Here is a 27,111-nt window from a genome sequence, read left to right as displayed (position 1 = left end):
AAGAAACCTACCTTCTTCAGAGCACCCAGCTGGACCTAAAGCCACTTCCCAGTGTTTAACACACTAATGACTCATGCATGTGGTACAGTTCTTCTACTTACAAGAGGATTCCTATCCTTGCATACATACATATCAAAAATTTTTAATTATTCTCATTTGGAAAGAGAATATAAAGTAAATTATATAATATCCTGCTGTTTTCTAAAAGAGAATCTACACAAGAGTGAAAAATAGAACAGGACAGTGAGAAAGAAGGGAAAGAGAGTAAAGGGGGGAGGCACAAATACAGAGAGAGTGAAAGAAAAGGGAAAAGACAAAAAGTATATCCATAATTTAAAAAACTAAAAATTCTAGATTAACATCAACTTGGCTGGGTGAGGGAGAGACCTTGCCCAAGAACACAGAATGAAATAAAGTACCTATCTTATTAAAGAAAAGATAGTAACATTATTAAATTTTTTAAAACAGGAATAAACATGTCTATGTTTTAAGGGCAAAACTTGATTTCCCAATAATGGGAAAACTGCCATCAGGGGCCTCCAGATGATGGACTGAAAAGAACACATCACTAGGTAATACAATAAATAGTCCTGCCCAAAAATGTTTAGCCTGAATCCATTCATGAAAAAACAATGAAACAAATCCAAAATGAAACATATCAAAGAGAATAGATCTTTACAAAACAACTGGCCTGGCCTCCTAAAAGTGGCAACATCAAGAAAGAAAAACAAAGCTAAAGAGAGACTGAAGAGACATGAAAATGAAATGTCATAGTAGAATCCTGAATGGAGAAGGAAGAAGGCTAAAGGGAGAAGGGCAGTAAGAAATATCATTGGGAAATCCAAGAAAATCTGGGTATGGAAGGTATATTAGATGATATTAAATTTCCAGAGTATGATAACTGTATTGTGATTATGTAGGAGAATGCCTGTGTTATTTACACTGCGGAGTAAAGTGCTGTAAGTGACTTAAATGGTTTGGATGTTTATACCCTCCAACTTTCAAGTTAAAATGTGATTCCCGGCTGGGCTCGGTGGCTCACGCCCAGAATCCTTGCACTTTGGGAGGCCACGGCAGTGAGATCACCTGAGGTCGGGAGTTTGAGACCAGCCTGACCAACATGGTGAAACCCCGCCTCTACTAAAAACACAAAAAAATTAGCCACGCACCTGTAATCCCAGCTACTCGGAAGGCTGAGGCAAGAGAATCGTTTGAACCCCGGAGGCAGAGGTTGCGGTGAGCCCAGATTGTACCACTACACTCTAATCTGGGCGCCAGGGCCGAGATTCCGTCTCAAAAACAAAAAACAAAAAACAAAAAAAAACAGTGACGCCCGTTATTGGAGGTGGGGCGTGGAGGAAGCTGTCTGGATCATGGGGGAGGATCCCTAGGAATGGCTTGGTGCCCTCCTCGTAGTCATAAAGTAAGTTCTTGTTCTGTCAGCTCACTTGAGAGCTGGGAATGCTGTTTTTCGTTTTTGTTTTTTGTTGAGACAGAGTCTTGCTTTGCCCCCCAGGCAGGCTGGAGTGCAGTGGCCTGATCTCGGCTCACTGCAAGCTCTGCCTCCCAGGCTCATGCCATTCTCCTGCCTCAGCCTCCTGAGTAGCTGGGACTACAGGCGCCCACCACTACGCCCGGCTTATTTTTTGTAGTTTTTGGTAGAGACGGGGTTTCACTGTATTAGCCCAGGATGATCTCAATCTCCTGACCTCGTGATCCGCCCACCTCGGCCTCCCAGAGTGCTGGGATTACAGGTGTGAGCCACCGCGCCCAGCGGGAATGCTGGTTATTTAACAGAGTCTGGGTTCTCCTCTTCTCTCTCCCCATGTGACATGCCTACTCCCACTTCACTTTCTGCCATGAGTAAAAGCTCCCTGAGGCCTCACAAGAAACCAACCAGATACAGGCACCACACTTTCTGTAAAGCCTGCAGAACCATGAGCCAATTAAACCTCTTCTCTTTATAAATTACCCAGTCTCAGCTATTTCTTTAGAGCAACACAAAATGGACTAACTCTGTGACTAACTCTCAAATGGTGCAGTTAACACACACGTAGAAAATGAGTAAGACCGCTATTCAGGAGACTGAGGCGGGAGGATCACTTCAGCCCAGGAGGTCAAGGCTGCAGTGAGCCATGTTGGTGCCACTGCACTCTAGCCTGGGTGACAGACCCTGTCTAAAAAATAATAAATAAGAAAAAAAAAATTAGATGCAAGTACAGTAGTGTTTAATGGGAAATTTATAGTTTTAAATCCTTAGGTTGGTGCAAAAGTAATTGTGCGTTTTGCCATTAAAAGTGGCAAAACCGCAATTACTTTTGCACCAACCTAACAGGCCTAAAAGCAATGACCTAAGTAAGCGTCCTTCTTAAGTTAGAAAAGGCTGAGCATAGTAGCTCATGCCTGTGATCTGAGCGCTTTGAGAAGCTGACGTGGGAGGGCTGCTTCAGCCCAAGGGTTCAAGACCAGCCTGGGCAACAAGGTAAGACTCTCTTTCTACAAAAAAATTTAAAAATTAGCCAGGCATGTGGCGTGTGCCTGTAGTCCCAGCTACTGGGGGGAATGAGGTGGGAGGATCATTTGGGCTCAAGACTGCAGTAAGCTATGATCACAACACTGCACTGCAACCTGGGAGACTTAAGAGGAAAATAAATAGCTTTAAACATTTACCAGGAAATAAAAAAGGCTAAAAAAAAAAAAAAAGAAAAAGAAAGAATATTAATTGGTAAATCTCTATGATGAGCAAAATAATTTTCTTTGTAACATTCTTACAACATTCTTAAAAGTCTGAAATTTCTCCCCAAAAACAGCAAATTAAAAGGGATTTAAAAATACATAAAGAAGAGGCTATATACCGGTGAAAATGACAAGAGAATATATCTACCCACCATAAACAAACTCACTTCAAACAACAGGCCTTAAAATATATTCAACAATTAACAGAACTGTCAGAGAAAAATCAACAATTACTCTTAATCAATTCTATTCAGAACTACTGACAGATTAAGCAGACAAAATATAAGCAAAAAAATTCAAGTCCTCAACAGTACTAACAGAAGGTTCCAATTATGGCCAGGCGCGGTGGCTCACTACTGCAATCCCAGCACTTTGGGAGGCCGAAGTGGGCAGATCACGGAGGTCAGGAGATTGGGACCATCCTGGCTAACATGATCAAGACCATCCTGGCTAACACAGTGAAACCGCGTCTCTACTGAAATTACAAAAAATTAGCCGGGCGTGGTGGCAGACGCCTGTAGTCCCAGCTACTTGGGAGGCTGAGGCAGGAGAATGGCGTGAACCTGGGAGGCAGAGCTTGCTGTGAGCCAAGATCCTGCCACTGCACTCCAGCCTGGGCGACAGAGCGGGACTCCGTCTCCTAAAAAAAAAAAAAAAAAAAAAGTTCCAATTACAAAATACTTATATTAAAAAAGGAAGGCCTAATAGCAATGACCTACGCTTCCTTAGGTCAAAGAAATATTACATTCCAATGGGCAGGGGACACATTCTTTTTCTCACATACCCTAAACATTTATATTACTAAACCATGTAGAAGGCATAAGGGCATACAGATTATGTTCTAATATAATACAATGAACTCAGGAATCAGTAATTTTTTAAAATCTTCAAATTTGGAAACTAAAAAAATATAACTTAATAACCTTTATGTTAAAAAGGAAATCAATAAAAATCAGGAAACATTTAGAAAATATGTTAGAGCCAACGAAGAACTTAAGAGGAAAACATATAGCTTTAAACATTTACCAGAAATAAAAAGATGAAAAAAAAAGAAAAGAAAAACCTAACAGAGAAAAGCCAAAGAAATAAAAAGGAAAGAAATAATAAAGGACAGAAATCAATGAAAATCTAGTCCAAATGAACAATTAAGAAGATAACAAAACCAAAAGCTGTATCTTGGTAAATATTAATAGCCTAGATAAAATTCTAGTAAGATTCATCAAGAAAAAGACAAAGAAGATCCAAAAGAAGAGGAATAACAAAATTATCACAAGAAATGAAGAGGATTTGAATGGATTGAAAGAAAATAGGTTGAAAAATAGATCAAAAGATTAAAGGAACTGAAATGGCAATGCACCTCTCCAAACAAAGTAAAACAAAACCAACTCCGCGATGAGACTTTTTTTAATAAGTGGATTCTACTAAGCTTTTAAGAAACATTCTATTCTTATCTTATACACGTTTTTTCAGAAAGTTAAAAAGAACAAAAACTACCTAGGTCGTTTTTATCAGGCTAGTAAATTGAATCTAAAATCAAATAACAACACTATAAAGTTAGAGCCTAAATAAAATACTGATTAATCAAATCCAACAGTGTTTTTTTGTTAATTATTAAAGGCTCAAAGAAAAAACTCACGTGGTTATCTTGATAGAAGCAGGAAAATAACTGGACAAAATAAGCACCTAATTAATAAGTTTTTTAATCTATGCAAACCTGGAATAGAAAGGAGTTTCCTTAATTTAGCAAAGGATATATATATACATACACACACACACACACACACACACATATATATAAAAACCTGTAACAAATATAAAATAACACAGAAACTTCAGAAGCCTTTCCCTAAGTCGACAAATATGACCATGCTGTCTAGCACAGTGCCAGACTGGCCAACGCTGTAAAAAATAAAGAGTGTAACATTTGAAAAGAAAGAGAGAAAACTGTCACTGCTGCCAATGACATCATCATCTATCTAGAAGTACCAAAACAATCCACAAATAGAATAACATTTCTCCACCAAAATCAATCTATAAATGTAATGCAATCTCAAATTGCCAGTTTGATTCTTTAAGGAATTCAATAAGCAGCCTAAAATGTTCATGCTAAAATAAAGGTTAACCAACAGCTAAATCAACCTCAAAAAATAATAATAATAATAAACTTGCTTGACCAGATATTAAAACATACTATGAAGTATAGCCAACAGTGAGAGATATGAGCACAAAAACAAATGCCCAAATAGAACCAAATGAAAACTTATTCTGGGACACAAAGAACTAAATGATAATAAAAGATTAAAAGGTACCCACAAATCAATGGCAAAAACAACAGAAATTAGTTAATGGTTCTTGGCTATCCAAAAAGTGAAGACTCAACCTTTAAACAGACATTCTCCCTAAGTAAAAATAAATAATTAAGCAAATATTTAGAATTATAACTTCTTAAAAGCTCAAAAGTTTAACTACACAGATGGTTCTTTATTATATAGAATCTGAGATACATATTTTAAAGCTCCTAAATTATTAAAGGAATAACCCCGAAATACATTGAAATATGGTAATTTGCAGCTTCTATAAAATTACTTTTATTAATAATTACACATTAACACTCAAAAATAGTCAATGAAAGTTAGAAAAAAATGTACCTGCAAATATAACCGTGCTTTTCCCTTTCTCCAAACCTACAGCTCTGTTCATCTTTAAATTCAGCACTAGTATCAAACTTCCATTTCAAAAGGAAAGGAACTGCTATGTTTATTCTACCACAGCCTCAAAATGTACAAAGGCATTTATTACAGGCAAGCTCTGGCTACCCAAGTGCTATGAGTCATGTTTATTTTCAAAGACAACACTTGGAAATCAATCAGAAGGACTGTGAAAAAGTACATTAAGAAAAACATTGGTATTTACCAAATGTAAAGTTTTCAAAATTACAGCATCGGCCAAGATACAAACTTGTAAAACTGAAATCACTACACAGAATTTCACAAATTTAAGTAGCTAATAGCTATGGGTTTAAATGGTCAAAATAAAAATTGCTGATCACTTAGAATCAACCATAAGGAACAAAAAGAGTATGGTGAAATCACACGTGTGTTATATAAAATTAATGAAATTATTACCCAGTAGCCTTTTGCATACCGGGTTTTCAGGGGGTCACTCATTCTAAAGCTTACTTATTCAAAACTTTTTGTGAGTGCTATAATTTCGACTAGAAACTTCTAATAAGCAAAAACTTGCATGTATGCCAAAGAATCTTTAATAACAGTACACACTATGAGTAATAACCCTGTCATTCTACTAATTAAACTCAAATTTAAACAAGCTACTTTCAGTGGCAGACATAAAAACCAGAATTCCACATTGATTTTGAAAATAACACTCTTAGGAGGTATTCTGGGCATAATTAAAGTCCAGGCTCTCTCACCATTTTTATTCAGTGAAGTTATTACTGTTCTCTTAACTTTGGAAAATGTCAAAGACTTGCTGAGGGAGAACAGGCAGGCAGAGCTAAAGGAGGAAAATAAGGGTTTAATATAAATGGGGGGGGTAAATAGGTGGGAAAGTATGCCCCAGACAGCTATTATAAAAAGGGAGACTACATATTGTGTGCCTTATCCACTACAAAAACAATAATATTTTAAAATTGTACAAGGGTGGCCAGGCACAGTGGCTCACACCTATAATCCCAGCACTTTGGGAGGCCGAGGCGGGCAGATCACTTGAGGTCAGGAGTTCGAGACCAGCCTGGCCAACATGGTAAAACCCCGTCTCTACTAAAAATACAAAAAAAAAAAAAAAAAATTAGCCAGGCATGGCGTTGGGCGCCTGTAGTCCCATCTACTTGAGAGGCTGAGGCGGAGAATCGCTTAAGCAGTAAGCCGAGATTGCACCACTGCACTCCAGCCTGGGCAACACAGCAAGACCCTGTGTTGGGTCTTGCTCAACAAAAACAAAAACAAACAAACAAAAAAAGGACAATTGATAAAAGATTTAGAGAGGGCTGATAAAGATATGAAAAACATTAATGTTGGCTAGTAAAGAAATGCAAGTTAAATAAAACAAGATATCCTTTTAGACTTCGATAATTAGGAGAAAACAGTAGAGTGGGAAAAAGGCATCCTCATATATTGCTGATAAAAAAGCAAAGGCTCTTGTCCTTATGCATCAAGAGCCTTTGAAATGTAAATATCCACTGACTCAGCAGATTACACTTCTGTAGGTTTCACTTAAAGTATGTAAAATGTTAAACTGAACTATATGATGGTTGGAAATTCTGACAAGCCACTGGGTAAATACATTTGTAGATTGAATCTTAAGAAACTGCTGATACTCAACCACTTGTGAATAGAAAGACTAAGCAATTTTAAAATGATACATATGTACATTTGAAATTAACACCTTCTGATATTAAATAAGGGTGAAAGACACAAAACACTACTTTGGGGAGTGGAGGAGAGAAAAGACAAGTAAGAACGTAATATTTAGAAGTCAACTTGATGTCAGGCACTTTTAACATACATTGTCCTTAGATTTCTTACCATCACTCTGTGATGTACAGTTACTCCCAGTTCATAGATTCGGAAGCAAGTCTCAGAGAAGTTACAAAAATTTAGGGAACTATTAAGAGGCAAGGCTGGAGTTCAAACCAGGCCTACCTATCTGACTACAATGTCTGAGCTATTTCCACTTCATCACATTAATACATTCCTTTCTGAAGTGTATCGGAAATGATACTCCTTTAAATGCATGAGATAATAAAAATATTTGTCATGTGCTGAACTGTGCCCCTCCAACATCCACCAAATTCACATGTTAAAATCCTAACCCCCATTACCTCAGAATGTGACTGTATTTGAAGACAGGGCCTTAAAGAGATAACTGAGACAAACTGAGTATAACAGGTGGACCCTAATCCAATACGAATGGTGCCCTTATAAGAAGACAAGATTAGGACAGATCACTGGACACAGAGAGGAGAGCCATCTGCAAGCCAAGAAAGAGGCCTCAGAAGGAACCAACCCTGCCAACACCTTGACGTTCTAGCCTCCAGAATTGTGAGGAAAGTATTGTTTAAGCCACCCGGTCTGTGGTATTTTGTTATGGTAGCCCTAACAAACTACAACAACACTCTTACCTAAAAATACTGAACATCTTAAAAACCTAAACCTCACATTCCCCTTTTATTATTATTTTTTAATGTTCCTTTTGGATAGATTATGCTTAAAATACCAAAATGGAATTTTTCACAAATACTTTTAATGTTATATTAGACCATTTAAAAAATATACCTGAATGTGACCTATTAGAATTATCATATTTTGGCCAGATGCAGTGGCTCATGCTTGTAATCCCAGCACTTTGGAAGGCCAAGGCAGGTGGATCATCTGGGTTCAGGAGTTCGAGACCAGTATGGCGAACACAACAAAACCCCATCTCTACTAAAAATACAAAAATTAGCCATGAGTGGTGGCAGGCACCTGTAAACCCAGGTACTCGGGATGCTGAGGCAGGAGAACTGCTTGAACCCAGGAGGCAGAGATTGCAGCGAGCTGAGAACGCACCACTGCACTCCAGCCTGGGCAACCCAGAGCAAGACTCCATCTCAAAAAAAAAAAAAAGAATTACCATATTTTAATGTATTAGTTGATAAGCACTGGTAGTAAGCTATAATGTAGCCCATTCAAAGTCAGTCAACTTTTGGCCAGATGCAGTGGTTCACGCCTGTAATTCTAACACTTTGGGAGGCCAAGGCAGGCGAATTAGTTGAGGCCAGGAGACCAGCCTAGCCAACATGGCAAAACCTCGTCTCTACTAAAAATACAAAAACTAGATGGACGTGGTGGTGCGCACCTGTAGTCCCAGCTACAAGGGAGGCTGAAGCAGCAGAATCCCTTCAACCCAGGAGGCAGGGATTGCAGTGAGCCACCATAGCACCACTACACTCCATCCTGGGCAACAGAACAAGACTCTGTCTCAAAAAAAAAACAAGGCCAATTTTCAATAAACTTAACCAATCACAAAACTAGCCCTTCTCACATAAATCCAATAAAATAACTACCCACACCCCAAGGTCCTAAATAATGTAGCTGAGAGTGCCAGGCACACAGACCTGGGAAGGCCTCACCATAACAGCTCACCCTTTCCTCGGCAGAGTGGAGTAGAGTGTTTCTTACAAGTCCAACACTAAATAATAAATAATTTATAAACGCAGAGACCACAAACAAAAAAAAAAGAGGACACTACAGCAGACTCTAGATCAGGAGTGTGCCATCTTTTGGCTTCCCTAGACCACACTGGAAGAAGTGTCTTGGGCCACACATAAAATACACTAACACCAACGACAGCTGATGAGCTTTAAAAAAAAAAAAAAAAGGCCGGGCGCGGTGGCTCAAGCCTGTAATCCCAGCACTTTGGGAGGCCGAGACGGGCGGATCACGAGGTCAGGAGATCGAGACCATCCTGGCTAACACGGTGAAACCCCATCTCTACTAAAAAAATACAAAAAACTAGCCGGGTGAAGTGGCGAGCGCCTGTGGTCCCAGCTACTCGGGAGGCTGAGGCAGAATGGCGTAAACCCGGGAGGCGGAGCTTGCAGTGAGCTGAGATCTGGCCACTGCACTCCAGCCTAGGCGACAGAGCCAGACTCAGTCTCAAAAAAAATAAAATAAAATAAATAAATAAAAAATAAAAAAAAAATCATTCAACAAAAATCTCATGTTTTAAGAAAGTTTATGAATTTGTGCTGGGCCACATTCAAAGCCATCCTGGGTCACATGTGGCCCAGAGGCCGTGGGTTGGACAAGCTTGCTCTAGATATAAGCATAATTTTGAAAGCTGGAAAGCAGTTAGATTACAGGTAACTGACTTAGACTGAAGAAAACAGAAACCGTCTAGCAGAATTACTGAAGGAATGCACCAAGAATAAAGCCTAGAAAAGTTCAGGAATCCAGAGCAGGGCTGGGTGGGGCCGCGGCGGGGTTGAGGGGAACTGGTTGAAACTCTAGATAAGGAGCCATTCATCAAAATCCCAGATACCACAACCCAAACAATGCCATCAGACACTCAGCCCATTACTCTGGGAAGTTTACACAGGAGAGACTCTAAACAAAGGCATTCTGAGGGAGGTATGACGGGAATTAAATGCAAGGCTAAATACTGAATGATAACTAACCACCCATCCACCACCCTCCTTTTCCCCAATTCACCACAGAATTCTGGCAGTCAAGCTTAGACAGGAAAACAAAACAGCCTTAAAAAGAGAGGCCTGGAGACACTGACAGCTGAGGGTCCCACGGAAAGCCAGACTCACCAGTTCATCCCTCAGAGAGGAAGATCATGTCACAGGCCCATGCCATGGAAAGACTTCCCAATTTGCTTTAAAAATAAAAAAAAATTTTCAAAGCCTCATGCTTAAGTCGGAACAGATAGGCAAGGAACATCGACCATTTAAGAAAACCTTTAATTTGAAAGGTAGGAATCAAAACAGAGCAAGAAAAAAAAAAAAAAAAAAAAAAAAAAAAAAAAAAAAAAAAGACAAAATCAGAAGATAAAAGAATTCAGAAGACCCAAAAACCCCCTAATAAGGAGTTCTCCCTTTTCAGAGTCCATTACCAAAGAAACAACTTTCTAAGCATTGAAGGGCATATAAAAAGATCCATCAAGGGCACAGCACAATGCACTTTTTTTTTTTTTTAAACAAAGACTCGCATTAAGAAATATCACTGTAAAATTTCAGAACACCAGGAATAAGAGAAGATCCTAAAGGTTTCCAGAAAGAAAAAAACAGGTTTCTTATAAAGGTCTTGGAGGCCGGGTGCCCTGGCTTACGCCTGTAATCCCAGCACTTTGGGAGGCAGAGGCGGATGGATTACCTGAGGTCAGGAGCTCGAGAACAGCCTGACCAACATGGCGAAACTCTGTCTCTACTAAAAATACAAAAATTAGCCGGGTGTGGTGGCAGGCGCCTGTAATCCCAACTACTCCGGAGGCTGAGGCAGGAAAATTGCTTGAACCCGGGAGGTGGAGGTTGCAGTGAACTGAGATCATGCCATTGCACTCCAGCCTGGGTGTCAGAGTGAGACTCCATCTCAAAAAAAAAAAAAAAAGTCGGGCGCGGCGAGTCTTGGAATCAAAATGACATCAGACTTTTCAGACTTTTCAGAGCAACTCTAGAAACAAGTCACTTGAGTTATGCCTTCAAAATTTTGAAGAAAAATAATTTCCAACCTTGACTTGTAAATATAGCCAAGTTATCTATCAAGAGTAGGCTCTAATAGATATTCTTAAATATTCTAGGTCTCAAAGAATTTGCTTCCCATGCTTCATTTCTAAGGGAGCTACAACGAAAAGCAACAGAATAAGGCTGGAAGAATTCCCATGAAGATGGTAAAAATCTCACTACAGGAAGCAAGCCAAGAAGGCAATCAGTTCAACTGGAACAGAAAGTTAGAAGTATCCAAAATAAAAAATAAAAAGAAACTGACAGATTACCTGATGTGTTTATTGTACTAAAAGGAGAGTTAAACTTTAGTAGGACAGTCTGAGCTGAGTAAGTGATGAACGCATGGAAAACAAATAAACACAAAGATTCATTAAATCCAGCTAAAACAAAAAGCTGTTTCAAAAAAAAAAAAAAAGTAACCATATTAAAATAGTACACAGCATGGCTCCAATGTGAATAGTTATATAAACTTTTATTAACCAAAATTGGTTATATAACCATATATAGAAGACGGAAAGTACGCATCATGGGGAGAAGAAAATGTAAAACAGCTAAACCACTATCTTCCATCATGGCAAGTCAAAAGATAAACCTAAAATTGAAAGAGTCAAAAAAGGTTAGTTTAAACATGTTATCTGGAAATAAGAAACTATCAAAGAAACAAGTCAATGTTGATAGTGTTTCCTCTTGAGAGCTGGATTCTAGCAGGAAAGGGAATGGACTTTTTTTTTTTTCTTTTGAGATGGAGTCTCTCTGTCGCCGAGGGTGGAGTGCAGTGGCGCGATCTCGGCTCACTGCAACCTCCACCTCCCAGGTTCAAGCGATCCTCCTGCCTCAGCCTCCCGAGTATCTGGGAGTATAGACATGCGCCACCAGGCCCAGCTAATTTTTTATATTTTTAGTAGAGACAAGGTTCTGCTGTGTTGGCCAGGCTGGTCTTGAACTCCTGGCCTCAAGTGATCTGCCTGCCTCGGCCTCCCAAAGTGCTGGGATTACAGGCATGAGCCACCTCGCCCAGCCTACTTTTATTATTATTAGCCTTGTAAAACTACATGACTTTATAAATTATTAATATGTACATGTACACCATTTTGATAAAAATTAAATTTTTAAATCATGCTCAAATTTTTTAAAACCATGCTTTAGAATAATATTTAATTACAGAGGAAAGTATTCACAGTATATTTAGGGGAAATCACATTAAAGAACATTATGTTCAATTAAAAAAAACTAGTATTGCCTAAAAACAAACAGGAAGTGTACATACTAAAGTGGTTTTCTCTCAAGTAGTGGCATTTTTTTGATTTTCTTATGTAATTTTCAAATTTTTTATAATGTATATGCATTATTTTGTAATTTTAAAAGAAAGTAAGAAAAGATATAGAAGGTTACTAGAGCTCAAAAACCAAACAATTAAAACAATATTGCTTTCTGTTCCAACTAGTCTCTAGGACCTACTGTGGGGTTATAATAAATTTGTGATTTTATAATTGCTATAAAAATATTGGGGGATACTCAACATTTGGTAAAAAAAGAAAAGAATGATAGGTCCCCAGTAAGAAAATACTCTCTTTTTTTCAAGTATGCTTGCATTTCATTCATCTTAAACTTCATACCAAGATTATGTGACTCAGAGAGCTGACTTCCAATTTTAAAACTCTGGATGAAGAGGTTACAATCCAAACTTAAAACTAACCAAATAAATGAACAAAAGAAAACCACTTACAACTTCTCCATGCCTAAACAGAACTAAAATTAAAAGAAAAAAAAAAAGAAACAGCCAACAAAGTAGAGGAATTATTTATACCAATGGCGACATTTTAACGCTAGTACAACCACTCCAAAAGCTGTATTTGGCCCACACACACGCTCAAGAAAAAACAAATACCAGAAATAGCTCAAGAAAAAACAAATGCAGAATATAACAATAAATTATAATGTCTTATAATTTAGACATTATAAGATCCAAAAACTGCAACCAATCCAAATGTCCATCAGCCTTAGAATGAATAAACTAGTATTTCACACAATGCAATAAAATGTAAAAGCCAGATACAGAATGTGTACCATGTGATTCTATTCACATGAGTACAAAAGCAGGCAAAACTAATCTACGCTGTTCTGGGTCAGATGGGGTTACTCTTTGGTGAAAGAGTAACTGTAACTGGAAGAGGGCATAAAGTGATAGTTACACGGGTGTATTGAATTGGTGCTATGTGCTCTTTTTTGTACATCTTATACTTCAATAAAAATTTCAAGTTGAAAAAAGATAATAGTCCCTGTAATCCCAGCACTTTGGGAGCCAAAGGTGGAAGGACTGCATGAGCCTAGGAGTTCTAGACCAGCCTAAGCAACTTTGTCTCTATTAAAAAAAAAAAAAAAATTGTATTTATTTATTTACATATTTATTTATTTATTGAGACAGAGTCTTGCTCTGTTGCCCAGGCTGGGGTGCAGTGGCGTAATCTCGGGTCACTGCAACCTCTGCCTCCCAGATTCAAGTGATTCTCCTCCCTCAGCCTCCCGAGTAGCTGGGACTACAAGCACGTGTCATTTTTATATATTTTGTAGAGATGGGGTTTCACTATGTTGGCCAGGCTGGTCTTGAACTCCTGACCTCGGGTGATCCACCTGCCTCGAGCCTCCCAAAGTGCTGGGATTATAGGCGTGAGCTACCATGCCCAGACAAAAAAAAAAATGTTTTAATTAGCCAGGTGTGGTGGCACATACCTTTGGTCCTAGCTACTCAGGAGGCTGAGGTGGGAGGATCAGTTGAGCTCAGGAGGTCAAGGCTGCAGTGAGCTATGTTCACACCACTGCACTCCAGCACAGGTGACAGAGTGACAAAAAGATAGTACTCAATGGCCAACAAGCACATGAAGAGATGCTGAATATTTTTAGTCATTAGGGAAATGAAAATCAAAAACCGCAATGAGGTACTACTTCACAGTCACTAGGATGGCCATGATAAAAAACAAAACACAAAAAATTAAAAATAACGTATCATGAGGATATGGAGAAATGAGAACCCTCATACACTGCTGGTGAGAATGTAAAATCAGGCAGCCAAGGGGGAAACCAGTTTGGCCAGTTCTCAATGAGCTAAATGGAAAATTACCTGTCATGTGACCCGGCCAATTCCATTCCTAGATATATGTCCAAAAAAACTGAAAACAGGTATTCAAATACCTGTACATAAATCTTCATAGCAGCTCTATTCACAATAGCCAAATGGTGGAAATGGCCCAATGTCCATCAAGAGATGAATGATCAAAATGTGGTATATCCAAACAATGGAATATTAGTCATAAAAAGGGAAGATGTACTGACACTGCTATGACATGGATGAACCCTGAAAACTTTATGCTTAGTCACAGAAGGCAGACACAAAAGGCCATGTACTATATAATTCCATTTACATGGAATGTCCAGAATAGGCAAAGGAGACAGAAAGCAGATTCATGGCTGCCAGGGGTTGGTGGGGAACAGGGATTGGGAAATGACTGCTTAATGGGTACAGGGTTTTCCACTTAGGGTGATGAAAAAGTTCTGGAAGTAGACAGTGGCAATGGTTGCACAACACTGTGGATTTATTTAATGCCACAGAATTGTACACTTTAAATGGTTACCATGGTAAATTTTATGTTATCTGTATTTTTCCACAGCAAAAAAAAAAAAAAATTCAAAACAAAAATAATACTTAATGCTGGCCAGGATACAGTAAATACTCTCTACACTTTGGTAATTGGAACATAAACTAAAGCTTTTGCCAAATATTCTGGTAATAAATACTAAATAATTCATATCTTTGCCCCAGTTTATATTTTGCCTTCTGAGGACCAACCATAAGAAGCAAAAAAGTTTTACATCCAAAGTGCTCACTGTAACACTTATAATAATACACAAAAGGGGGAGGGATCTAAATGCCAAACTATTGGGGAATGGATAAGTCAACCACGATACATTTACAAAATTAATTGTGTTGACACTAAAAATGTTTACTAAGGTATGAAATGAAGAATATTCATATTATGAAGCAAATATTAAAACAGAATACAAATTCTATAAATACAAGCCAAAGTATGCATCTACAAAGACTCAAAAAGTATGTTCCCTATGGACACTATTTTCTTCCTACTTTCTGTCCCTTGAACAAAGCAAGCTCATTTTCAATGCAAGGCCTTTGGACCTCTTCTGCTTTAGAGTACTCTCCTCCTGCTCTCCAATGACTGCCTGCTCATCTTTCAGATCAACTCAAATGTCCCTCCCTAAGCAGCCTTCCATGACCACCCCAACCAAGTTAGGCCTTGCCTTCACCACCCATCTTTTCTCACTACACATTTTATCTTCTTCACACTTACTGAGAATAACTGACTTATTGGTACATCCTTCTCCATTCAGCTACCAGAATGTAAGCCCCCTGGGTACATGACTTAACTCCATTTCCCCAGGGCAGAGAACAGTGCCTGGCGGTAATAATAAATATCTGTCAAGATAATAAATATTTGTTGATTAACTTGTTCCTTCTACTTTTTCAGTTTGTCAATTTTGTGTGTAATAAACACGTTTTCTTTTTTAATACTATTTTTTAAATATGCAACTAGGTCAACAAACAACACTTACTGAACCAAAGAAAATGTGTAACTTTGCTAGATATTTTCTAAGAACAAAGCAAAGGTCTGGTTCAGTCATAACAACAAAAATAACTAATTATAAACCCTTCCTAATAAGGGATAATGCTCTACTACACCTTATAGCGTATTTTATTATAAAGATAGGTGAAAAAAACTGTTTTTTCTACCCTCACACAACACACTTCTGACACCAGATTATCTGGCAGACACCAAGTGACTTATGATTTAATTCAATTCTGACACTATGTGGAAATAGCATCACATCCCATAGGTTAAGGGATCAGTTCCAGAAGACCACGCCAACTTCTAATGCCAATCTCATGCCCCGGGTTGTGTCCTGTGCTTCTGGCCCAATAGCTCTAAGTCAGGGTTCCCATAAGTTCTCCCCAGAGTTTAATTTGCTAGCGCAGCTCACAGAACTCAGGAAAACACTTTACTTATGTTTATGCATTTATTACAAAGATTTTTTTTTTTTTTTGAGACGGAGTCTCATTCTGTCGCCCAGGATGGAGTGCAATGGCGCGATCTCTGCTCACTGGAACCTCCACCTCCTGGGTTCAAGCAATTCTCCTGCCTCAGCCTCCTAAGTAGCTGGGATTACAGGCGCCCACCACCATGCATGGCTAATTTTTGTATTTTTAGTAGAGATGGGGTTTCACCATGTTGGGGAGGATGATCTCGAACTCCTAACTTCAGGTGATCCACCCACCTCGGCCTCCCAAAGCCACTGTGCCCAGCCAATACTAATTATTTTAAAGGATACAAATGAATAGCCAGACGAAGAGATACATGGGGTAAGGTCTGGAAGGGTCCTAAGAGCAAGAACTTCTGACCTCCTGTAGCTGGGATGTACCCCCAATCCCTGCACTTGGATGTGTTCTTGCTCATCCATCTGGAAGCTCTCCAGACTCTATCCTTTGGGTTTGTATAGAGGCTTCATTAGGTAGACATCACTTGCCACTGGTTATCAACTCATCCTTCAGGCTCCTCCTCTTTCCCCTCCCATGAGATTGGTTGGTTGGTTTCCCTAGCAACCAGCTCCCCTACCCTGAAGCTATTCAGGAGCCACAGCCACCAGTCATCTCATTAGCATACAAAAAGCCATTTATTACAGTACTTTGGTCAGTCCGAGGGTTTTAAGAGCTGTGTGCCAGGAACCAGAACAGAAACCAAATATATATTTCTTATTATATTACAATTCCACATTTACCTATTTTCAGCACTCAGAAACCTGTCTCAAATTTCCTATTCCATAAGGTACTTAGTAACCCTTCTTCCAACACCAATCCTATTTCTATTCCACAACCCCAATACCCTTCCCCCTACACAAATAAATCCTTAAGAGTAATACTTTAAAATAGTCACACTTAAGGCATGAGAATTATTTCAGACTCATTGGTGACAATATGCCAATATTAAATAATGTTGAGAAAAAAATTTTAATGAATTTGAGTTTATTCATACAAGTAAATTTCAAATTAAAATACATTTAAAAAGGAGCCTAACTACAACTAATCTTCTATGTTGATGTATGGTTGAAATGCGGATTCACAAGTACATGCTATATATAGTATTTATAATTATATATTGCATCTATATATAAAAATTGAAGAGAAAATATCCTTCTATGAAAAGATAAGCTAATTGAGATGCTCAAAAATCAAAAGTGATACCACCAATCAGAACTCCAAAGTCAATCTAAGTATCTCTGGAGGTGGTAATTCCAGACTCCAATAAAATACAAGCATTCAAAATTTATGGTTACTGAGTTTCTACTAGTGATTGGAAAACTGACTCCATCCATTAAATTAAGATTTGAAGCCAGGCATGGTGGTGGCTCAGGCCTGTAATCCCAACACTTCAGGAGGCCGAGGCAGGCAGATCACCTGGAGTCAGGAGTTCAAGACCAGCCTAGCCAAGTGGAGAAATCCCATCTCTACTAAAAATACAAAAATTAGCCAGACATGGTGGCAGGCACCTATAATTCCAGCTACTTGGGAGGCTGAGGCAGGAGAATTGCTTGAACCCGGGAGGCAGAGGTTGCAGTGAGCCGAGATCGTGTCACTGCACTCCAGCCTGGGCAACAGAGCAGGGCTCCATCTCAATAATAAAAATAAAAAAAAGATTTGAAGATGTCCAACTTAAGTGCTGACCTCAGAACAACAAATGCAAATGCATTATCAGACATGAAAAAGAAAGGAACATTTCCATCTGTCATTCTTGTAGTTAGTTGAAATACACATGTCCACTGACAACTATGACATCATTTCTAAAAGTGAATTTAAATTCTACTCACAAAGTAACAACCAAACAAGCAAATATGTAAATGTACTTCCAGACCCTGTACGTTATCCTTCCATACCACAAAAGATGTTCTAGTACTGAATGACAGCTTTTAAAAGGTTATGCTTAGATAGAGATTGGGGTTATTAGGATTCTGGCTCAGGATTTTAGATACATTATCTGATATATAAAGGTCAGCGTAGACCCAAATTAAAAGCACCCATTGAAAGTTCTTATATCTGTGGTATTAAAAAAGTATTTTTTTAAAAACTTAAAACTTAAAAAACTGAAAGGATCTTAGCTGTACAGTGCTAAGTGGACAGTGTGGTCACAGGATGGCAATTAATTTAGTCGCTTCCTTAAACTCGACTTAATTTGTATCATCACAATAGGTCAGAGGTATGATTCACACATGCTACTCCAACCCACTAGTAAGCTTACGAACAGCCAGCTAAGTAAATTTTACTACTAATGCTTCCAAAGGTTATTAGAATTTACATTCCAACACACAATATGAATAAATCTCATGTGATACTGCCATCTAAATGATCAGAAAGCACCTTAAGTCTCTCCCATTACCAAAATGGTTAGATAATATACAGTTAATTTTGAACTGAAACGTTCTGTTACCACCAACCTATGATTAAATCCTGAGCAAAATCTTAAGGGAAGGCATAACATTTTTAATTGCTCATCGTAGCTATCAATTATTCTTTCAAGGAAGCTCTCTTAAAAGAGAAAGGTTTTATCAGTTAGAAGCATTACCAGCCAAAGCTAAGTGAATGTAACTGGAATGAGCAGTAAAACATTTATCCTTGAGGCAAAGGAACATAATTTCAGGAACCAGGAGGCAGATTTCCACTACATACCAACTTGCACCTAATCCCAAACAGATTGTTCAGCAGCTGTTGCCCTTGCCAAAGTGGTCTCCATCCTCATCCAAACATCTCCCTGGAGGAAAATGACAATTCCCTGAAAGCAATCAGCCTTACTAGCAATCAACTTTTCCAATAACTGGGGAGAAAGAAAAAGTGAACCATGGGCCAATATCCCTAAAACCTAATAAAACAATATCCTGCCAGCAGCTTTTTATATGAAAGGCTTATCCATGTCTCTTAAAAAAGAATGGTCATCCAGATACAAAATTGGCCACAGGGACTTCTTTCAATCATCCGGCGGCCAATTTGGAACCTTTTTCTCCTCACCTCTCCAAGACAGCACAGCACAGAAAAAAAAAGGGGGGGGAAGATAATCACCTCTCTGTTCCTACTATCACTTCTGCTTCATCATTCACTAATAAGTAGTTCACTGACCCTAGACAGGTGCTCAGGACTGTCTCCACCCACTCCACAAATCTATCAAGTGCCTACCTACCAGGAATTAGTCTTTCTTGTTTTCCCCTGAAATACAGATGAATTCTCAGTGATCACTCTACAAAAACTTATAAAGTTTCACGTTCTACTTACAAAGTGAAATGAGAACACTATCTCTGTGCTTTAGGTTTTCTGTTTTTAACCACCTATACCAGCAACTACCAGGAATCACCTTTAAAAAAATTCCAAAGGATTCTACTCTATACTAAACTACATTACATTACATGCAGGTAGTAAAGGAAAGACATGAGGCAGAGTTCAGAGGAGTTTGATGGCACCAGTGGGGAGAGAGAAGGTCTACTTTCTGGCCCACGATAGGAAGGTCCCAGGACCCCTACAATGGCTTACCTTCAATCCCCAAGATGCCCAACCTACATCAATTCATCTCCCAAATCAGTATTACTCAAATTTTTAAGGCCTGTGATAAATACACTGCATATACAACCCAGTACAAACACACACACACACACAAATGCACAGAGACTAAATGTTTCATGAAACAACACTTGCCATTACCATGTGCAATGTTTCTTGAATATTTTCTATTCTCATTTGTGATAACTCCTGCTAATAACCTACAGTTAGAAAAACACCATCCTTGCCAGGCGCAGTGGCTGACGCCTGTAATCCCAGCACTTTGAGAGGCCAAGGTGCGCAGATCACTTGAGATCAGGAGTTCGAGACCAGCCTGGCCAACATGGTAAAACCCTGTCTCTACTAAAAAATACTAAAATTAGCTGGGCATGGTGGCAAGCACCTGTAGTCCCAGCTACTCAGGAGGCTGAGGCAGGAGAATCACTTGAACCCGTGAGGCAGAGGTTGCAGTGAGCTGAGATCCTGCCACTGCACTCCTGCCTGGGCAACAGAGTGAGACCCCATCTCAAAAAAAGAAAAAAAGAAAAACACCACCCTAAAATACTCCCACCTCCCTAGTCTTATTTTGGGGATGGGGGAAAGGAGGATGACTATAGAGAAAAAACCCATCAGAACCTTGGGATTAAGGAGAATCCCTGGGGCAGAAGGGCCTTCAATCTCAGACATCCCAATGTAAAACCCTGAATGGTCTCAGAGAAATGCTTTTAAAACACAGCTATCAGGTCAATTCTGCAGTCTCAGTGTTTTGTCAAATAAACGAATTATAGACATCAAATGTCTGGTGATACCAAAAACTACTTGTACCCTAAAAGTACTGAAATAAAAAGTACATAAATGATAATAAATTTTAAAAATTCACTAAGCTAAAAAAATGTCTGGTGATAATTAAATGTACTGGATTGAACCATATGAAATTGCCAACGTCTGGTGATTTCTGACTTCCAAAAACAGTAATTTCTTATAGTTTAGCCTAATAGTGTAACACATACTTCAAAGATACGATGCATTAAATGGTCTTGTGTGTACCACCTGAGAACCTACTAGCCCTCATTATAACATAGTTCCCACAGAAAGATACGTGCTAAGCTCCTACCAAAAATCTGATTTGAAAGCTGGAACTATCTGCAATTAAGACATAATATGATCTAGTATCTCTGAATGCTTTTCAGTGTGACCACTACTGGTTTCAACACTTGATCACCAGAAGAGTCCCAGGCCTTGCGCAGTGGTTCACACCTGTAATCCCAGCACTGTCGGAGGCTGAGGCAGGTAGATCACGAGGTCAGGAGATCAAGACCAGCCTGGACAACATGGTGAAACCCCGTCTCTACCAAAAATACAAAAATTAGCTGGGCGTGGTGCCACGTGCCTGCAGTCCCAGCTACTTAGGAAGCTGAGGCAGGAGAATCGCTTGTACCGGGGGCCAGAAGTTGCAGTGAGCCAAGATCAGTCACCGCACTCCAGCCTAGGTGGGTGACAAGAGTGAAACTCTGTCTCAAAAAGAAAAAAAAAGTCCCAGGCCTCTAATATAAACCCACTACTTTTCCATGAAACTTGGGATACTTGATTCATTCTTGTTTTCACACAATTACCAAATCTGGAGCCTCAATCTCAGCCTGCTACTTTCTATCAGATCTATCTTATTTTCTGAAAGTATGTTCACTTCAATCAGATCATAAGCTCCTTAATGTGGAGATAGGGCCAGGCGCAGTGGCTCACACCTGTAATCTCAGCACTTTGGGATGCCAAGGTGAGCGGATCACCTGAGGTCAAGAGTTCAAGACCAGCCTGGCCAACATGGTGAAACCCCGTCTCTACTAAAAACACAAAAATTAGCCGGGCGTGGTGGTGGGTACCTGTAGTCCTAGCTACTCAGGAGGCTGAGGCAGGAGAATTGCTCGAACCTGGGAGGCAGAGATTGCAGTGAGCTGTCATCTCGTCACTGCACTCCAGCCTGGGTGACACAGCAAGACTCCGTCTCAAAAAAAAAAAAAAAAAAAAATTGTGGAGATAGTCCTTTGTACTCTTTGAAAGCCTCCTTCCATAGTGATATATTATCGTTTGATAAAATGTGTCCTGAATTAAAATAAATCTGGGGAAAATCCTTGCCCGTGTCCACTTGCCTAAAATCATCTTTTTAGGAGTGACAATGCTATCATCCTATTACCAAATTCCAGAACCCTGGTGTGACCTTTCACACCAACCATTCTCATTATACTTATCACCCTTTTGACTCAGTATGGCCATGGAATTACTTCCTTAAACCTATCTGTTAATCAACCACAAAGATTATTTTACACATACACCATAAGGGCCCAGTCACTCAATCTTCCAAATCCTTAATTGGCTTTTCTTTAACTGCATACATCATCAAATATAAACATTTCCCACATGCTACATGGACCTCTAACTGAATAAATCCCAAGCAGTCACTCTTAAATTTACCATTTACCTTAGCACGCAGCTTTAGTTTCACCTAATCAGAAATTAGCTGCTCTCTGTGACATACCTATCCTCCTTCTCAAAGCTCTACTCAGTCCTTGGAGACAGGAGTATTTGCCTTGGAAGAGGGGAGACCATTCAGAACTACCTGTGCTCTCTTTGATTCTCTCATAGCCTCCCTCTTCGTATCTCTCACTTTAAAAGAAGCTAAAAATGTTTCTACTTATAACATGAAGCAATCTATGTACTATCATCTTAGATGTGTAAAGAACGTGTTTTTAACATGCCATTGCTCAACTCTTTAAAAAGTCATACTATTAAGATCATGTAACAACATGGAAAAGTGTTCATGGTCATGTTCACTGAAAAAGGACACCAAAGGTTATTATACATATTGAGTGTTAGAGCTTATGGGGTGATGTCCCTTCAAATTTGTGTTCATATGGTTACATATTAGGAGTGGATATGTTTGCTATCTTGATTGTACACCTTAAATATGTGACATTTATTGTATGTCAATTATACCTCAATAAAGCTGTTGGCCAGGTACTGTGACTGAAGCCTATAATCCAGCACTTTGGGAGGCTGAGGCAGGAGGATCCCTTGAGTGCAGGGGTTCGAGACCAGTCTGGGCAACATGACAAGACCCCATCTCTATTTTTTTAAAGCTGTTAAATGTTATAAATTGTATTAAATATTTGATAAGCCATGTGTCTTAGTTGTTCCTGCTGCTACAACAAAATACCTTAGACTGAGTAATTTATAAACAATATCAATGTATTGCTCACAGCTCTGGAGGCTGGGGAAGTCCAAGATCAAATTGCCAACAGATATGGTGTTTGGTGAGGGCACGCTGTTCAGGGATGGCACCTTCTATTTGTCCTCACATGGCAGAAGGGCAAAAGGGGCAAGCTCCCCCGACCTAATCACCTCCCAAAGTCCCCACCCTCACCTTGGGGTTTAGGTTTCAACCTAAGAATCTTGGGAGGATACACATATTCAGACCATAGCACTATGGCAGAATGACATAACCACAAGCCTTAAGCATGTAAGGGCAGCTTATAAGAGCTAGGGGATAGAGGATCACAGAGAGTAATTTGCTCCAGAAAGTAACTCAAAGGATGGATTTCAAAAGGAAAAAACTAGCAACAGTGAGGGGCACAGGGTAAGACATAAAGAGAAATCCTCCACCCCACCACCCCCACCGTGGCCCAGTTTACAGAACCTTCTCAACTTGAAGCACAAAAACTTGCAAGTTAAGATTTTAAAAGTAGGGGAACTTTTTTATTACAGAAAAGGTTCTGGATTATGCTAAAATGCAAAAGAAAGGCAGCTAGAATTTTTCAAGACACTAGAGTTCTTACCATGGATTTAAGAGATCTCTGAAAAAATAAGCTTGAGAAAAATAAAACAAAGGTGGTTTTAATTTTGTCTATAATTAGCAAAGTAAATTCATTTCTTTGTTTTTCTAAATTACATTTCCCAATTTTTCTGTTTGGCTTAATATTGGTAAAAATGCTTCCCCTAAGGCTGTTAGATTATAGGTTATCTCATTTATGTTGTTGAGCTCACCAGTATTAACCTGGTGACTGAGAAAAGAAAAAAGGAAATTAAGTCTTTATCAGCAAAGACTCATAATTTCATCTGTATATTCAAAAATACGATAATAACTTCCATTAACAAATATTTCTTTTTTTTTAGATTCAGGGGTATGCAGGTTTGTTACACAGGTACACTGCATGATGCTGAGGTTTGGGTTTCCTGCCCCGCAAGTTGTGAACATAGTACCCGATAAGTAGTTTTTCACTCTTGACTTCCTCCCCTGCTTTTGGAATCCCCAGTGTTTATTGTTCCCATCTTTGTGTCTGTGTGTACCCAGTGTTTAGCTCCTACTTATAAGTGAGAACATGCGGTATTTGGTTTTTTGTTTCTATATTAATTTGCTTAGGCTAATGGCCTCCAGCTGCAAAGAACATGATTTTGTTCTTTTTTATGGCTGCAACAAATCTCTTGAAAAACATAAAAACTTTAAATACTAAAAGCTTCATAGGCTGAGCACTGTGGCTCATACCTATAATTCCACCACTTTGGGAGGCCAAGAGAGGAGGATTGCTTAAGTCCAGGAGTTCGAGACCAGCCTGGGCAACACAGCAAGACCCTGTCTTTAGAAAAAAAAAAATTAAGATTAGCTGGTAGAGGAAGAAAAGGACAAAGAAATATTTAAAAAATAAATATGGCCAGGCGTGGTGCCTCACACCTGTAATCCCAGCATTTTGGGAGGCTGAGGCAGGCAGATCACTTGAGGTCAGAAGTTTGAGACCAGCCTGGCCAACATGGTGAAACCCCGTCTCTACTAAAAATACAAAAATTAGCTGGACAGGTGGTGGGCGCCTGTAATACCAGCTACTTGGGAGGCTGAGGAAGGAGAATCGCTTGAACCTGGGAGGTAGAAGTTGCAGTCAGCCGAGATCGCACCGCTGCACTCCAGCCTGGGCGACGGAGTAAGACCCTGCCACTAAATCAATTAACAAATAAATAAATCAATATTTTAAAAATAAATAAAAATTCCCCGGGTGTGGTGGCGCAGGTCTGTAATCTTAGCTACAACCTGTCCTAGACAATGAAAAGATGCTCTGATCTCAACACTGGACTCTATCTACCATGGATGAAGAAGCCGAGATTAAGGTCCCCTAAAAGGAAAATACCCCAGGATTTGGCTTGTGTTATTTGTCACAGGGTTGATTCTTCCCAGGTCACAATCTAACATGGTTTCTACATCACTGCATCACCAAATAAGTGGGAAAGCTAAGGAACTAAGTGCTCATCTAACCTGGTGGGATGTGAAATGACTCACCCCTCGATGTGACTCATAGCTGATGGTGGAGAACTGTGGTCAACAATGGGGATGTTGGATGTTCGGAATTCCAGTGTCCCTATTCTCACACATAACCCGTTCCTGAAAAGCGTGTGAAAGCAGAAGAGCTGAGAGATAGGCTAAATTTCAAAATGGATTTTCATTCCAGGAGTCAAAAGATACGAAAAATCCTTAGTTAGGCTATGAATGTTTAGTTTTAAAAGGGTATAAGCAATCACTTAAAACAAGATAAAGTAAATATGAAATGCAGATAAAATTAATTTTCTTAAATTCTTAGCTCAAATTCTAGTCTTCTTGGCACACCTAAAGCAATATTTAGTAGACAAAAGTAATTAAAAAAAAAACTGCTCAGACACTTTGCAAGAAATGAGATGTCTTACCAATTTTCTTTAAAAAATATCTCAAGACACAGTTGAACTCCTGCCTTTTCTTCTTTTTTTAAAAAAGAAGTCTTGCAAGTTACATTCCTCCACAAACTCTATGGTCCTGTCAATATAACAGATTACTAAAACAATCAACACGTTTCCTGTATTTTTGTTTATTTTTTGAGACGGAATTTCACTATTGTTGCCCAGGCTGCAGTGTAATGGCATGATCTTAGCTCACCCCAACCTCCACCTCCTGGGTTCAAGCAATTCTCAGCCTCCCAATTAGCTAGGATTATAGGCATGTGCCAACATGCCTGGCTAATTGTTTGTATTTTTAGTAGAGACGGGGTTTCACCATGTTGGTCAGGCTAGTCTCAAACTCCTGACCCCAGGTGATCCACCCAGCTCAGCCTCCCAAAGTGCTGGGATTACAGGCATGAGCCACCACACCTAGCCTCCTGTATTTTTTAAATATAACTTAATTTTGCTATTGTCCTCTTTAGTTGAATATCATAGTAGATATCCATTGCCAGCATTCCTTCTTCCATTTTAGAACTCTGTTCCTTCTACCTACTAGTGCCCACCACAGTACCTCATCCCCCAATAAAAAAGGGACAAAGATCCAAGTCAGACTTTACCAGTCTTTTTCAGGATTTTCCTCCCTGAAGATTACAGGAAACATCCTTTGACTCTCCATTTATGAAAGCTGGAAGAATGGGAATCTAGAAAAACCATGAAGAAAGACTTCAGGGAAAAAAAACAAAGCTAAGCAAATATAAGAGAGTAACTCCCATTTAACCAAAATGGTCAGCTCTGTTCTCATCCTTGAGGTCCTCAAGCTGCCCCCAGCTCCAGCAACTCTCACTTTGACTCTACCAGGAGAGCTAACTTGAGTTTCTATCAGTGCCAACAAAAAAATCTTGTCTGATAAACAGTCAGCTTAAGTACAAACTGGGTTATCGTTCTACTGAGGTTAAATGCTATGGTTTGAATGTATGTGTCTCTCCAAAATCCCTACATTGAAACTAATCACCAAGGTGACGACATTACAAGGTGGGGCCTTTGGGAGGTGAATAGGTCACAAGGCCTCCAATCTCGTGAATGGCATTTATGCCCTTAAAAAAGAGCTAGGCCCTCCTGCCTAAGCGCCTTCTACCATGTGAGAATGCAGCAACAAGGCGCCATCTATGAAGCAGAGAGCAGCATTCAACCAAACACCAAATCTCCTGGCACCTTAATATTGGGCTTCCCAGGCTCCAAAACTGTGAGAAATAAATTTGTGTTTATAAATTACCCAGTCTAAGATGTTTTGTTACAGCAGCAAGAACAGACTAAAACACCAAAGAATTACCACTTTTGGAAAACCAAGTGACTTCCATCTTTATCTCAACTGTGTTAGCATTAACATTTCCTTTCTTCTATTCTCTACTCATTTTTATAAAGGCAAAACCACAATAACGTTCAAATAAATACACTACAAAGGCATTGATACTAGTGAAAATGAGCTGAGTGGGCAAGTTGTATCACCATCACCATGCAATACAGTTCAAATCATTGTCAGCTGACATATGAAATGCTAAACTGAGAAAGAGGAATGGTTTTTCATAACACAAGTACATATCATATGAAAAACCACAAAAATAAAATCCTCTAGTGAGAATTTTTGTTCTTAGTCATTGGGAAGGAAATAGGTAAACTTTCTTCTGGCCTATCAGAAGGAAAATTATGGGCTCTACAGTTCATAAAATGAGAAAGACGGTTTTAATACAATATGTCTTAAATTGATATTATTTATAAT

At 39.1% G+C, this 27,111-nt stretch overlaps 1 protein-coding gene across 23 annotated transcripts in view; it reads right to left on the bottom strand.

The window, feature by feature from the left end:
- Nucleotides 1-27,111, bottom strand: part of ENAH (ENAH actin regulator) — a 154,849-nt gene that overhangs the window by 102,034 nt on the left and 25,704 nt on the right. For 16 of the 23 annotated variants that reach the window (XM_031655305.1, XM_031655304.1, XM_031655311.1 and 13 more), the window contains one exon: nucleotides 24,925-25,026. The exons of 6 other annotated variants lie outside the window; for them this stretch is intronic. In XM_031655305.1, coding sequence (XP_031511165.1) covers nucleotides 24,925-25,026 — 102 coding nt within the window. Of the gene's footprint in view, nucleotides 1-5,384; nucleotides 6,420-24,924; nucleotides 25,027-27,111 lie in introns of those variants that run through there. One more of the 23 variants, XM_031655337.1, reaches the window with a different exon arrangement.

This window comes from Papio anubis, chromosome 1 (genome assembly GCF_008728515.1).
Source record: "Papio anubis isolate 15944 chromosome 1, Panubis1.0, whole genome shotgun sequence".
NCBI classification, from domain to species: domain Eukaryota; kingdom Metazoa; phylum Chordata; class Mammalia; order Primates; family Cercopithecidae; genus Papio; species Papio anubis.
Note: the sequence above shows the minus strand (reverse complement) of the source record. Positions and strands in the feature narration are given on the sequence as shown.